The 13,819-nt window shown below is 26.5% G+C and overlaps 2 protein-coding genes and 2 long non-coding RNA genes across 4 annotated transcripts; 2 read left to right on the forward strand and 2 right to left on the reverse strand.

Annotated features, from left to right (window-relative positions):
- The first annotated feature begins 1,825 nt into the window (after positions 1–1,825).
- On the forward strand, positions 1,826–3,052 carry LOC132928925 (uncharacterized). Its single transcript, XM_060993875.1, has one exon. The coding sequence runs from the start codon at positions 2,492–2,494 to the stop codon at positions 3,050–3,052; it is 561 nt and encodes a 186-aa protein (XP_060849858.1). The 5' UTR covers positions 1,826–2,491.
- A 14-nt stretch (positions 3,053–3,066) lies between these two features.
- LOC132930877 (uncharacterized) lies at positions 3,067–4,540 on the forward strand. The gene has a single exon (XM_060996976.1). It carries the CDS (start codon positions 3,299–3,301, stop codon positions 4,418–4,420), a length of 1,122 nt encoding a protein of 373 aa, XP_060852959.1. The 5' UTR covers positions 3,067–3,298; the 3' UTR covers positions 4,421–4,540.
- A 1,465-nt stretch (positions 4,541–6,005) lies between these two features.
- Positions 6,006–7,452, reverse strand: LOC132930308 (uncharacterized). Its single transcript, XR_009662211.1, has 3 exons — positions 6,947–7,452; positions 6,749–6,876; positions 6,006–6,678 (listed from the first exon to the last, which is right to left on the reverse strand). It is a non-coding gene; the product is annotated as an uncharacterized LOC132930308 (long non-coding RNA).
- Positions 7,453–7,580: 128 nt separating this feature from the next.
- On the reverse strand, positions 7,581–13,303 carry LOC132930309 (uncharacterized). The gene is made up of 4 exons (XR_009662212.1): positions 13,191–13,303; positions 10,699–10,842; positions 8,153–8,267; positions 7,581–7,728 (listed from the first exon to the last, which is right to left on the reverse strand). It is a non-coding gene; the product is annotated as an uncharacterized LOC132930309 (long non-coding RNA).
- Between the last annotated feature and the right edge of the window lie 516 nt (positions 13,304–13,819).

Raw genomic sequence — 13,819 nt, forward strand, 5'->3', positions numbered from 1 at the left:
TTAAAACCTAACCATTAACCTAACAGGGTGACTATACTTATTTACAAGCATTGTATGACCACTTATTCCTTTAATGTTAAATTTATGTTGGACTTACAAATTTTAGAGTTAACTTTACCTAAAGGCCATATTTTTAAATTCAAGTACCCAGAAGTTGTATATTGTTTAAGCTATGCCATGTAATGGTATAGACTTATTTTTTCAAATGAGAAATAACCTTTTATTGCGAATAATTAAGCAAATTATTTTTTTGAAAATATTTATCAAACTACATCCACATAATAATCCTGGAAAATGGTTTTAAAAAACTTAAAAATAGAGGTAACTATGCAAGTAATATTTAATCTAGTAATTACAATAAAACAGTTTTTGCAAAGTATAAAATATTGATGAATTTATACTACCTAATTAACATACTTTTTAAATTAGCATAGCCCCCATATTTTCCAAAACTATATACAGTAGAACATCGATTATTCGCATTAATTGGGATCGAGTGGGGGTGGATAATCAAATAAGCATTAAAAATAAAGTTAAAAACTAATTTACTGCGTGTAAAACGTACCTATAATATGATACATTAGAGAGGCCCATAGTAGATAATAAAATAATCTCGCATTTCATATAATATAAACACGACAAAACGAACATAGCTAACGATAACTAAATTAAATTAAACTAAAAATAAATTTGTACAACAATTTTGTGGTGCGGATAACCGACGTTCTACTGTATTATCATGGACGGACGGTGGTCTTATTCTTAATACACTACATAATATTAAATAATTTAAAAACTACTCGTTCAAATATCAAATGTTAGTTTAGATACAACTTTGAATTTTCAAAAAAATCATCTATATGACTATTTAACAATTGTTTGGAATATCGAATATAGGATAGTAAACACTGACATCTGACGCACAGTTCGCAAATATCGATGACAATATTGTCACTAGCGCTATGGATATAAATATGTTTCTTAAATACAATGCCTGAGCGTTGAGCCCAATAGCTTTCAAAAGCAAACGGAGAGTGAATCTGCCCCCTACACCATGGATTTATACACATAAATGATAGATAAGTGAAAATGTATCTATGATACAATTTAAAATAATAAATTAATAACACATTAATGATTAATATATTATAACAATTAACAATAATCAAACAAATATAAACAGACAACATTTATTCAGTTATACCTATTAACAATTAAATCAAAGCTATAATATGCTCATCAAATATGGCTGATGCTAATTTAGTTATGTTTAAAATTTGAAACAATAGTATTTAACATAACTATACAAACTATACAAGAATACTGAATAAAATAAATATTGTATAAATTTAAAAATTTTAGTTAAGAACTATATTATGTATTTATAATGGTAGTTTTTCCTATGTATCATCTAAACATAATAATCACAGATAGATAAAATAGTCTTAACATTTATTGAATAATTCACGCAAAATATACGGTGAATTAAATTTACAAAATACAATATGGTTATTAGTTATCATTGTAAACTGTTGCGTAGTAAAGAGTATTCATTCAATTTTCAAGGATTTTGACCCATTTATTAATTTTTGCTACTAAAAAACACTAATAAAGCACGCAAATATAATTGTCTATAGAGAGCTCAAAATGATAAACAATTATTTGAAAATTATACCATTTATAGAAAAAATGATAATATAAATACTTAGTAAACATTTTAAATTTTACGGCTATTCGTTTTTGAATTTTAAGAAAATAAAAAATCATTTTTGCGGATAACTGGTTAGCGTAAAAGATTAAGAACATAAAATTTTAGAGGAATTGCCTATAGTTTAGGGTGACCATACGTCCCGTATTATACGGGATTGTCCCGTTTTTCCACTTTGTGTCCCGTTGTCCCGACAAAAGTTATACGGGACGCATTTTGTCCCGTATTTTCAAGTAGGTCCCGTATTATTCCCGTTTTTCTCTTTATTGTTAATTTATAATTTTATAATTTTTTTTTTTTTTATTCTACGATATTTTTGTATCACAATATTCAATAAAACATCTAATCTATACTTATCAGAATTATTTTTAGATTCTTGTCTTAACAATAAATTATTATAATTGCTGCGAGTTGAAAATAGAGAACTAATAATGTCACATTATTATCGACACGTTAAACCGACGATTATAAATACTAATGATATAACGATAACGTACAAAATGTTATTAATATTATTATATTGATGTGTGACGTCGTCTACTAAATAAGTACAATTCCATTCACCACAACCAGTTTGTTGTCAAATATAATGTCTATTTTTATTTTATAATATCTATGTAAAATTATAAATATAATTTGTTATTAATATTTATACGTGAGTGTCGAGTTCACGATGACATTCACAGTGTAGTCGTAGTCGTAGTGACGTATTGACGTGTCACGTGTAGTTTATTAAGCTTATTTAAAATTCAGTGTACCATAATACCTAATTTGTTTTTTAAAATGCCCAAAAGACGGTGCGTTTTTACTCCACAATTAAAATTAGAATTTCCTTTTTTACAAGATGCTGACGAAGTAGGAAAAATATTTTGTACCATATGTAAGTCAGTGTTTTCTATAGAACATGGTGGACGTTCAGACATAACACAACATGTTACAAAAGTAAAAAAACATTTACTGGCATTATCAGCTGCATCAAAACACGAAAAGGTAACTTCTTTTTTTTTAAAAAATGATCCGAGTGGGTCCACTGACGAAAGTAGACGTACTGCAGCACAAGAAGGGATATTCGCATTTCATACCGTGATACACAATCACTCATTTCGATCAATGGACTGCACATCATCTCTTTTAAAACAAATGTATAATAAAAAATTTACATGTGCGAGAACTAAGGCTGAATCGATTGTTTTAAATGTGTTAGCTCCTTTCGCCATGCAACAAATTTATAAGGAAATAGAAAATATAAATTTTGCTACAATTATGATAGATACTTCTAACCATAAGAACCTAAAAATCGTACCAATTTTAATACGTTATTTCAAACCAAATTCGGGAATATAAATCAAAGTTTTTGAAGTAACAAATTTAAAAGGAGAAACAGCAAATATTTTATCAACTTATATAATTGAAAGTTTAAAAAAGCATAAGTTGTCAGATAAAATTGTTGCATTTTCTGGAGATAATTGCAATACTAACTTTGGAGGTGTTTTAAGAAAAGGATCAAATAATGTTTTTTCAATTTTAAATAACAATTTAAAAACGAATATTTTTGGAGTAGGTTGCGCTGCTCATATTTTGCACAACGCTATGCAATCAAGTGCTGATGTGTTACCTATTGATGTAGAAATCATAGTTAACAAAATTTTTCAATTTTTTCATATCTATACAGTTCGAGTTGAACATTTGAAAGAGTTTTGTGAATATGCAAATGTTGAATATAAAAATATTCTTGGAAGTGTAAAAACTCGTTGGTTATCCTTATTACCTGCAATAACAAGAATTATTGATATTTACCCGGGCTTAAAATCATACTTCGAGAAACAGGAAAAGTGTCCTACAATATTAAAATCGTTTTTTAACGATCCTATGTCTATAGTGTGGTTTCATTTTTTACAAAGCCAATTAAAGGTTGTCTGTGATACTGTAACTAAAATAGAAGGAGATAAAATATCAGCCTGTGAAGTTGCAGAGGAATTAGAAATTTTAGTTGGAAAAATAAAAAATAGAAAACATCTAAACTTCCTTACAACAAATATTTTATCGCTTTTAAATGATTTAAAAAACAATAATATGTATAATGAAAGCTCATTCAAAAAAAGTACTGATCTATTTTATAATACTTTTTTATCTTACGTAGAAAAATGGGGTTGCCACTTTGACCAGTTGAAAATATTTCATTGGGTCCAACTAATAAACTGTCCTACTTGGGAAAATGTTCAAAAATGTATTAAATTTCTTATGGAAAACAACCGAAATAATTCTAACATAAAATTAGATGAAGATAATTTATTTGATGAATTCAGTCATGTAGAACAAATTTTTAAATCACGAATTCATGAATGGCAAAAAAATTCCGCTAAAGTAGAAGTTAAGTGGTGTGAAATATTTGAATACACTAAAGCTCATAACATTGATACAACTAACATATCAAAAATCGTAGAATATTCTTTGGCAATTCCTGGTACAAATGCTGCAGTAGAACGGATTTTTTCAACCATTAATGTGTTGTGGACAGATGAAAAAAATCGATTTTTGGTTGAAACTATCAAATCAATTATAATCGTAAAAACACACTTTAAAAACTTATCTTGTAATGAGTTTTATAATATTCTATTAAAAGAAACTAGGTTACTTGATGAAATCGGTTCAGCACAAAAGTATACAAAAACATCAAAAGAAGAAATTTACATGCCATCGTCATCAAAATAATTTTTTTTTGGACTTTTGTGTACATATTATACTTATTAATATTTTATTTGTATTTAAAAACTATTATACAACATACATTTAATTTGTTTTTTTTATATTAATATATTTAGTTAAAATTAGAATTTCCTTTTTTTTTTTTTTTAGTTAAGTAACTAAAGTGTCCCGTATTTTTATTTTATTTTTATGGTCACCCTACAGTATAGTTAATAAAATCCAAATGTGTACAATCACATATTCACATGCAAACATTTGTATTTTATTATAAGACACAAATACCTACGTAACCAATGCGTCAGTAAATTAGTAAAATATGAAGTTTCAAATTTACATGAAATAAAAATAAAAACATTATCTTTATCCTTATATACATATATATAAAAGAACAGGCCATTTTTATATACCCATTTTGTGACGACGCTATTTAACTTTTTTCCAATTTTTTTTTCACAGAGTTCTTCCAAATACCTATAAGAGTGTCGCCACGTCGCCCAATTTTCAAAATCTTGATTTTAAAGGGTTGAAATCGGTGAAAATAAATTTTTACGTGTAATTTGTTTATCTATATTCATATAATAATAACAATAGCAATCGACAACATAAATCAGTACACATACAAATTCTAATTATTAGTTATCTCTCCATTGCTTTGCCACGGTGCCTATACACTAAACACGTTCATTTTATTTGCACTCCGTACTACCAGCAGTTCGGACACGCGTAACATCTAAAATATTTAAGCTTTTTTTACACATGTGGCTACAAATTTAAATACTATATAAATTACACTTAAAAAACATTCTTCTTTTCGACAACGCTTCCACAGCGTTTTACACTTAAAAGGAGTTTTTCCGGGCAACGCCGGGTAATTCAGCTACCTAGTAAAATACACAATAATTAGTAAATAAAAATATGTGTAAATTCAATGTTTAAAGTAAAATAATAGATACACACAATATTTCTGGCAATATTAAACTTGACCCGCTTTTGTTAGTGTATTTGTAAAATAAGAACTAATATAATAACTATACTTTACTAAATACTATACTAAGCCAACGTTGACGCCATTATTAATTTTTACAGATCTATTAATCTTATAAACCTATTATAATATCCCAAATGTAAATACTTATCTATATATACTTTTAAAAATGTAAAACCTTATTTATTTTATGATCTTGTAATATTGTATATTGTAATCTTATCTACCATATCTATAATTCTAAGTTAATTTAACAGTGTATAGGCTAATGACCAAAGATGTCGAAGCCTTTATTCTTAATAAAAAAAAATAAATAAATAACTATACTTGGAGCCTTTTTATAACAAGTCAAAGAATATTTTTTAAATATTAAATATTATTTTATTGAAATACACGTCCTCTTAATAAAACGTTAATATTTCTCGTTTCTTGATATAAATGATTATTTAATTGGTATTTAATAAAAACAAATGTATGCAAGGTAACTAAAAGATAAGAATAACAGTGTTAGGTAATTTTCCACACCACCTTTATTATTAAACGACGAACAATAACATTGTCCGTATGGTTTAATAACTTTATGAGGTATTACACGAGGCGCGTTTTTTTATTGTGGTGTCCCCAGTAGGCCTAATCCACATTGTAAGCGAGAACGCAGTATATGCAGGGGCGTATTTAGGTAGGGGCTTTGGGTCCAGTTGTCCAGAACGGCAAATTTTTAAAGATTTAGAGGGGCAGCAAATTTTTGTTTCGTACTTTATGAGTACTGGCACACTGACGTCAATTATTAATATTTTTCACAACAAATGTGTGACATTGCCATAGAGGTATAAAATACTATACAGTATTTATATAACATGGTATTCTATGGTATTAACAGTTTGACCACTATTGCGCGGCGTAGTTTTTTAATTTTTTTTTAATGAGGGGGGAAGGCGGTAAAATATGTGTTGCCCTTATCCTAAAATTCCTAAATACGCCACTGATCATATGAATGCATTCAAATAATAAAAAAAAAATATACAATAACTTAAATTATGTGGATATTAATAATACTATTATATAATATAAAACGGTTAATGTGTATAATATATGTGTGTTGCCGGCCGGCGATAGTGAATGTGTTGGATGAGTGGATGAGAGATGAGCGCTAATGCGTAAAGGGGGGGACAACTTAACTAAGATGAGCTTCTTATTGATGCTGCCAATCTTCCTCCGGGTTGAAACGAAGCCGAGTGTCGACACATTTTCCATCAGCTTTGTGACGAATTCTTCTTCACTAATAAATATTATATATTTATATATAGTATACTGTACCTACTACGATTCTAAAAATTATAATATCATACAAACAAATCCTTTGGACAGTTGACATTAAGATGAGCTTCTTATATTGATGATGCCAATCTTCCTCCGGGTTGAAACGAAGCCGAGTGCCGACACATTTTCCATCAGCTTTGTGACGAATTCTTCTTCACTAATAAATATTATATATTTATATATAGTATACTGTACCTACTACGATTCTAAAAATTATAATATCATACAAACAAATCCTTTGGACAGTTGACATTAAGATGAGCTTCTTATATTGATGCTGCCAATCTTCCTCCGGGTTGAAACGAAGCCGAGTGCTGACACATCTTCCTTCAGCTCAATGACAAATTCTCCGTCGGTGGGTAGTCCATGATCCAGCCAAATGTTCGGTTCCTATAAAACTTCAACTAATGTGCTGATTAAATGTAGTTTAAATTTATAGTAAAATTTTAATGTTTAAGAAATCTATGTTGGTGTTCTTTTATTTTTGAATTTAAATTAATTTGAAATTTTATATTTATAATTTATCAGTTAAAAATGTAAACATGAACTAAAAAGATTATAGTATATTGCAGTTTAACTTTCTGTTCGGTGGCCACCTTTTTAATTTCTCACTCTCTTTTATAAGAAAGTTAAACAGCACAATAACTATAAAAAAATATAAATTTAAACATAGGTACACAAAGATGAACTAGCTTTGTGATAAGAAAATAAAATTGAAAAAATTAGTAATTTATCAACGTATTATTAAAATAAAAAGAACACCTAAAACCGTAGTACAGTATATTATCTGAAAAAAAAAACCATAAAAATTAAATATAATTTAAGTAAATATTCATAATATACTGTACTACTGTTCAAAAAATTATATTATTAAACAAACACAGCCTTGCGACACTAATTTTTGTTCTTCAGATGTGCTTCTTCTTAATGATACTGTCAATCGTCCTCCGGGTTGACATTATAGCGTAATTATTTCAGTTTTTTTGTTTTTCCGATATTATGGCAAGATCTGAAATTTTTTGTTTTATTTTACTATTTACCACCCAAAGTACCAAATTGATCCATATTTGCTACAAGAATTCATGACAAACAAAAAATAATCTACATAATTGTTGTATCATTATACATTTTTCGCTACGTCCACGTCCAGGATCTAAGGTGTACTATTTTACTACTATTCTAATATAATATAATCGCGAATAATACAAATAATACATGGTTGTTATTTCTCACAATTTTTGTCTACTATAACTAATGAGTAAAATAAGTAGGCATTGTGTACTATTTTTTCGTTGGACCCTGGAGAATAAAATATGCGTCTACATCAACTACATCCTCCGACTAGCGCGGATTGTTCATATAAATTTATATATTTTATTTTAAGTTTAAAAAATAATTTTAATCCCAAAAAAGAATAATAAAAAAAAATTTACTTAAGCGTCGACTGTTCCCGTGAAACCGAGTTGTGTCAATCTTCAGACTATACGTAGTAGTGCACCGCCGCCGAAGAAACTGCAAATTTTCTTCATATCGATGTTCATCGTGATTCTAAATGAGAATAAAAATTCATTTTTATGAAAATAAACAGCACGAAATGAAAATTAGAATACTTGTCATGTATTCAGTACTGTTCATTAAGACTATTATAGAATTGTTAATCGTCTTCGACGAATGTCGTCGATTGTCGTATGTCACAGATGACGAATATTATAATATGATAAATCTATGGTTTTTTTTTATAGAACTCTTTGTGATAATATACAATCTATTTTTCTATTTTAGCTGTTTGACATATATGAACGTACAATTGAAACATTTAAACTATAGACCAAATCTTTATAGATATTGCAAAGTATTAATATTTTATTCTAATGAAAATGATTACAAATTATTTAATTTAATTTATACAAATAGTGAACTAAACAAAAATAATTATATTATTATATATATTTAAAAAAAAAAGAATTATGATTTATGATTAATATCGTTATGTTTCTAAGTTATTATTTCTGCATACTTTTGGTTTTAATCACGCATTGCTTTAACTTAATCTTACATATTTTTACATGTAAACTTACATGTATATATCTGAAGACACCTTTCATAATAAAAACAAATTCATACATTTCCTTTATTATGGTTTCATGTAGCAAATAGTACCTAGTCAATGCTTTGAGGAATTCAATTTTCAGTACCATTTTACAAAATAATCAAAAATTACATTAAATTAAAGATAAAGAAGTAATTATTACAGTGTTGCTTTATACATTAGTGATTAAGTTTATTACTGTAATTAGTGTGTGAAATTTGAGTTTGAAAGAGACAGTCAGTCAACCTTCATTAATAAGTATAATTTTGATGTATTATGACTTATAATATTATATGTTGATTGATATTGCTGAGTATTTTATTTATTTTTTTTTGTGTAAAGTTTGACAAGCTACATTTTTTCCGAAAACATTGCATTTATCATAATTATTATTATAATATTCTATACATAATAAATATAATTTATACCGTATTATATTCTTGTTATATACTTTTGAGTTAATAGGAACAACCTTTCGTAAAATAATTTGAATAAATAATATCTTAAGATTAATCTACGTATGTCAAAAATGTCATTGTGTACGTATAGTATAACATGTACAAAAAACTTTTATGTCCCTACAAATAATGTTTTAAATAATAACAAAATATCGTAAACATACATAATTTCAAAATATTTTGAAAAAATACTATTTGTAAAAAATACTCTCATAAGAATTTAATTAAGGTTTTAAGTATCTAAAGACTAAAATTATTCGTTTTTGAACTATAACAAAATATAAAAATTATTTGAGAAAAAATATTTATTTTTAGGGTGGGTGTATTAATAAACATTTAGTAAGTTATAGGTATAAAACTGAACTTCAAATAGTCATAAAAAATAATGTGACTTTCCAGTAAACATATTATTTTTATTTTAGGTTAAAAAAAAACTAATGAGAATTCCAATGTAATATTTTTAAATTGTAGATATAAAAAGAAAATATTTATATGAATATCTAACGAAAAAATTAATTTGAACATTTTATAGATTTAGCCGAATACAATCAAAATTTTAATTTTAAACGTTTATAAAATATACCGTGACTATACATTTTTTATTACAGTAAATTAGTGAACGATTGATGAAGAAGCCTGTATTAAATTTTAAATCATATTTGCATATCTATAATTTTTTTCGGCTTAATAAAAAAAAAAAAAAAATTTTATTGTTTTAAATAATGAAAATGCTTTTAAAATTATACAATTTACCTATAGAGAAATCATAATGTAGATAATTGGTAAATTTTTCAAAATTCTATAATTAGTATTTTTAATTAAAATTAAATTAATAAATTAATTTTGTCAATATTATACAAGTATATAGCGTAATAATACATTTGTTTTTTTTGTGTTTTCGATATTATGACAAGATTCGAAATTTTTTATTTTATTTTACTATTAACCACCCAAAGTACTGAATAGATCATATTTGCTACAATAATTTATGACAAAAAAGAAACTACACAATTGTCAAATAAATATATATTCATTGCTATGTCCAGGATCCAAGGTATACTTGACGACTTAATTTTATTCTTGGCTATTTTATACATTGGACCAGTGGTCAACCTTTTTGGACTCTCGGGCCACATTCACAAACTAAAAACTGTTTGCGGTCAAGAAAAGAATAAAAATTTAATATACTTAAATTATTTATTATGCAAAAAAATATTGTTTAGAACTTTAAATTAAATAAAAAATTCGTCGTTTTAGAATTTAAAGCGGGCAGTAGACAATAGCTCACTGGTTGCCGGCCATTGCATTGGACGATTGGAAATAAAATATAAGTCTGTCATCCAAGTATAGCAGCTTGTACACGTCAATAAATATTTATTTTAAGTATAAAAGATAAATTTAATATTCCATAATTATGGGAAAATTAACTTACGTAAGTATTCTTCGACGCTGTTCGGCGAAATCGAGCTGCACCACATTTACAGTTCAAACGTGCACCATCACCGCCGAAGAAACAGCTAGCTCTTATTTCTTCATTCGTCTTCTTTGAGCTTCAGAATGAAATTATTAAAATATTCTATAAAAATGAGAGAACTTGTCATATACTAAAGGCTGTTGTTTAAAGACTGTTCAATAAAAATATTAGAATTATTAACGGTCTTCTACGAATGACGACGATTGTCGATTGCCACGGATGAAAATGTGATAGATTATATGTTTTATTTTATAAACTCTTTGTGATATTATAGGATTTATTTTTGTATCTCTGTCTTGCATACGAAACTTTTGGTATTTAATTAATTTCGTACATAAAACCATAATAATTGTATATTCTGAAATTTTTTTTTTAATTATAATTTTATTATTTCAATAGACAATAGGTTTTGGTAAAATTTTTCACCAAAAAATAAAACCATATAAATATGGTAATATTTACAACTTTTTGTTTTTCCGATATTATGGCGAGATCTGAATTTTTTTTATTTTATTTTACTATTTACCAACCAAAGTACCAAATAGATCATATTTGCTACAAGAATTCATGGCAGACAGAAAATAAACTACATAATTGTAAAATCATTATACATTTTTCGCTACATATCCAGGATATAAATTCTAAGGTGTACTTATAACGAATTTATTTTAGTCTTGGCAATTTCATCATTAATGCATAATCGGTAACCTTTTTGAACTCTCAGGCCACATTCACAAATTAAAAACAGTTTGCAGACCAAATAAAAATGAAAACATTATATTCTTAAATTATTTACTATGGAAAAAATATTTTAGAACTTTAAAATAATAAAATATAAATAAAAAAAAAATGTCAGTGTTTTAGAATTTAAAACGGGTCGTATATATAATAACCCGTCGGTTGCTGACCACTTTATTGGACTGGACGATCGAAAATAAAATATAGGTCTGTCATCGGGGTAACAGCTTGTAGAAGTCAATAAACATTTATGTTATGTATAAATAGTAGATTTATTACTACCCCAAAATTATAGGAAAATTAACCTACGTAAGTATCCTTCGACGCTTTTCGGCGAAATCAAGCTGTGCCATATTAAAGTTCAAACGTGCACCATCACCGAAGAAACAGCTATAGTTTATTTCTTCATTCGTCTTCTTTACGCTTCGGAATGGAATTATTGAAATATTTTATTAAAATGAGTGTACTTGTCATGTACTGAAGGCTGTTGCTTGACGACTGTTCAATAAAATTATTAGAATTGTTAATCGTCTCCTACAAATCACAACGATTGTCGTTTGCCATGGATGAAAAATATTATAATAATGTTTTTTTTATAGAACTCTCTGTGATTTTATAGGATTCATTATTATATTTCAGCTGTCTTGCATACGAAACTTTTGGTATCTTATTAATTTCATACGTAAAATCATAATAATTGTATATTATCCTGAATTTTTTTTTAAATTATAATTTTATAACGGTTATTAACGGTTTTATACGGTTTGGCAGAACTAAATGATTAATAATTTTAAAAATATTTAAAAATTTAATCATTAAACTGATATTACATACTAAATAGTTAATAGATTATAATCTATTACATATAATAAATAAGGACTTGCAAAATTACTAAAATTAATTTCTAAATATTATTCATATTCAACTCATTACACACATATAGTCACATATCATTTCCGTTTCAGTATACCGTCCTGTTTAGGAATAATACATAATCATACTATTTTTACTGTTTTTAAAATTAATCGATAAGTTCTAACTAATATGCTCAGATAATTTGCGATATTAATATATATATATAATAAATGCATCTATTTATGGTATTATGCTATGTTTATTTTATCCTATAAGTGTATAGTTAAAATATTTAAAAAATTATAATATTTATAAGAAATGCAAACATTAACATTTGTTAAAATTATCAAATAACTATAGTAATTCGTTTTTAAATTAAAAAAAAACAAAAATCGGTTGAGAAGAAATAGTTATCACAGAAATATGAAATGAATATCCAATATCTTAAAAATTCAAAATTCAAACAATTATAAAAAAAATATTAATGCGTCTTTTCGGAAAACTTTTTATTTTTGTTAGGGATAAAAAAAACTTATATTAGTCGGATACTCGGCCGGTTAAAAATGAAAAACGCTATTTATACAATTAATATAAATATAAATTATTATTCTATAAAATGGGTCTGGTAATATACTAATATGACGATTATGTATTTTCGGTTTCACGTATTTTATGCATTGCGCGTTGGGGAATAAAATATGCATACGTATACGTCACACGGCGTGAATAGTAGAATAAAATATGTGCTTACGTCGATTACATCGTCCGAGTAGCCGATTGTTCATATAAATAAATATATTTTATTTTAAGTTTAAAATGTAAATTTAATTCTAAAAAAGAATAAGAAAAAAACTTACGTAATCGTAGACTGTTCCCGGGAAACCGAGTTGTTTCAATCTTCAGTCTATACGGAGTGGTGCACCGCCGCCGAAGAAACTGAAAATTTTCTTCATATCGATCTTCATCGTGATTCTAAATGAGAATAAAAATACATTTTATGAAAATAAACAGCACGAAATGAAAATGAGAGTACTTGGCATGTACTAAAGGCTGTTGTTTGACGACTGTTCAATAAAATTATTAGAATCGTTAATCGTCTCCTACAAATCACAACGATTGTCGTTTGCCATGGATGATAATATGAAATATATTATAATTTTTTTTTTTTTTATAGAACTCTTTGTGATTTTATAGGGTTTATTATTATATTTTAGCTGTTTGACATACGTAAAATTGAAACACATAAACTAGACCAAATCTTTATAGATATTGCAAAGTATTAATATTTTATTCTAATGAAGATGATAACAAATTATTTAATTTGATCTATAAAAATAGTGAACTAAATAAAAATAATTATATTTTTAAGTATTTAAAAAAAATAATTATGATCAATATCGTTATGTTTCTAAGTTATTATTTCTGCATTATTTTGATTCTAATCACGCGCAGTGTTTTAACTTAATCTTACTTATCTATTACATTA

This window comes from Rhopalosiphum padi, chromosome 4, assembly GCF_020882245.1.
Source record: "Rhopalosiphum padi isolate XX-2018 chromosome 4, ASM2088224v1, whole genome shotgun sequence".
Classification (NCBI taxonomy): domain Eukaryota; kingdom Metazoa; phylum Arthropoda; class Insecta; order Hemiptera; family Aphididae; genus Rhopalosiphum; species Rhopalosiphum padi.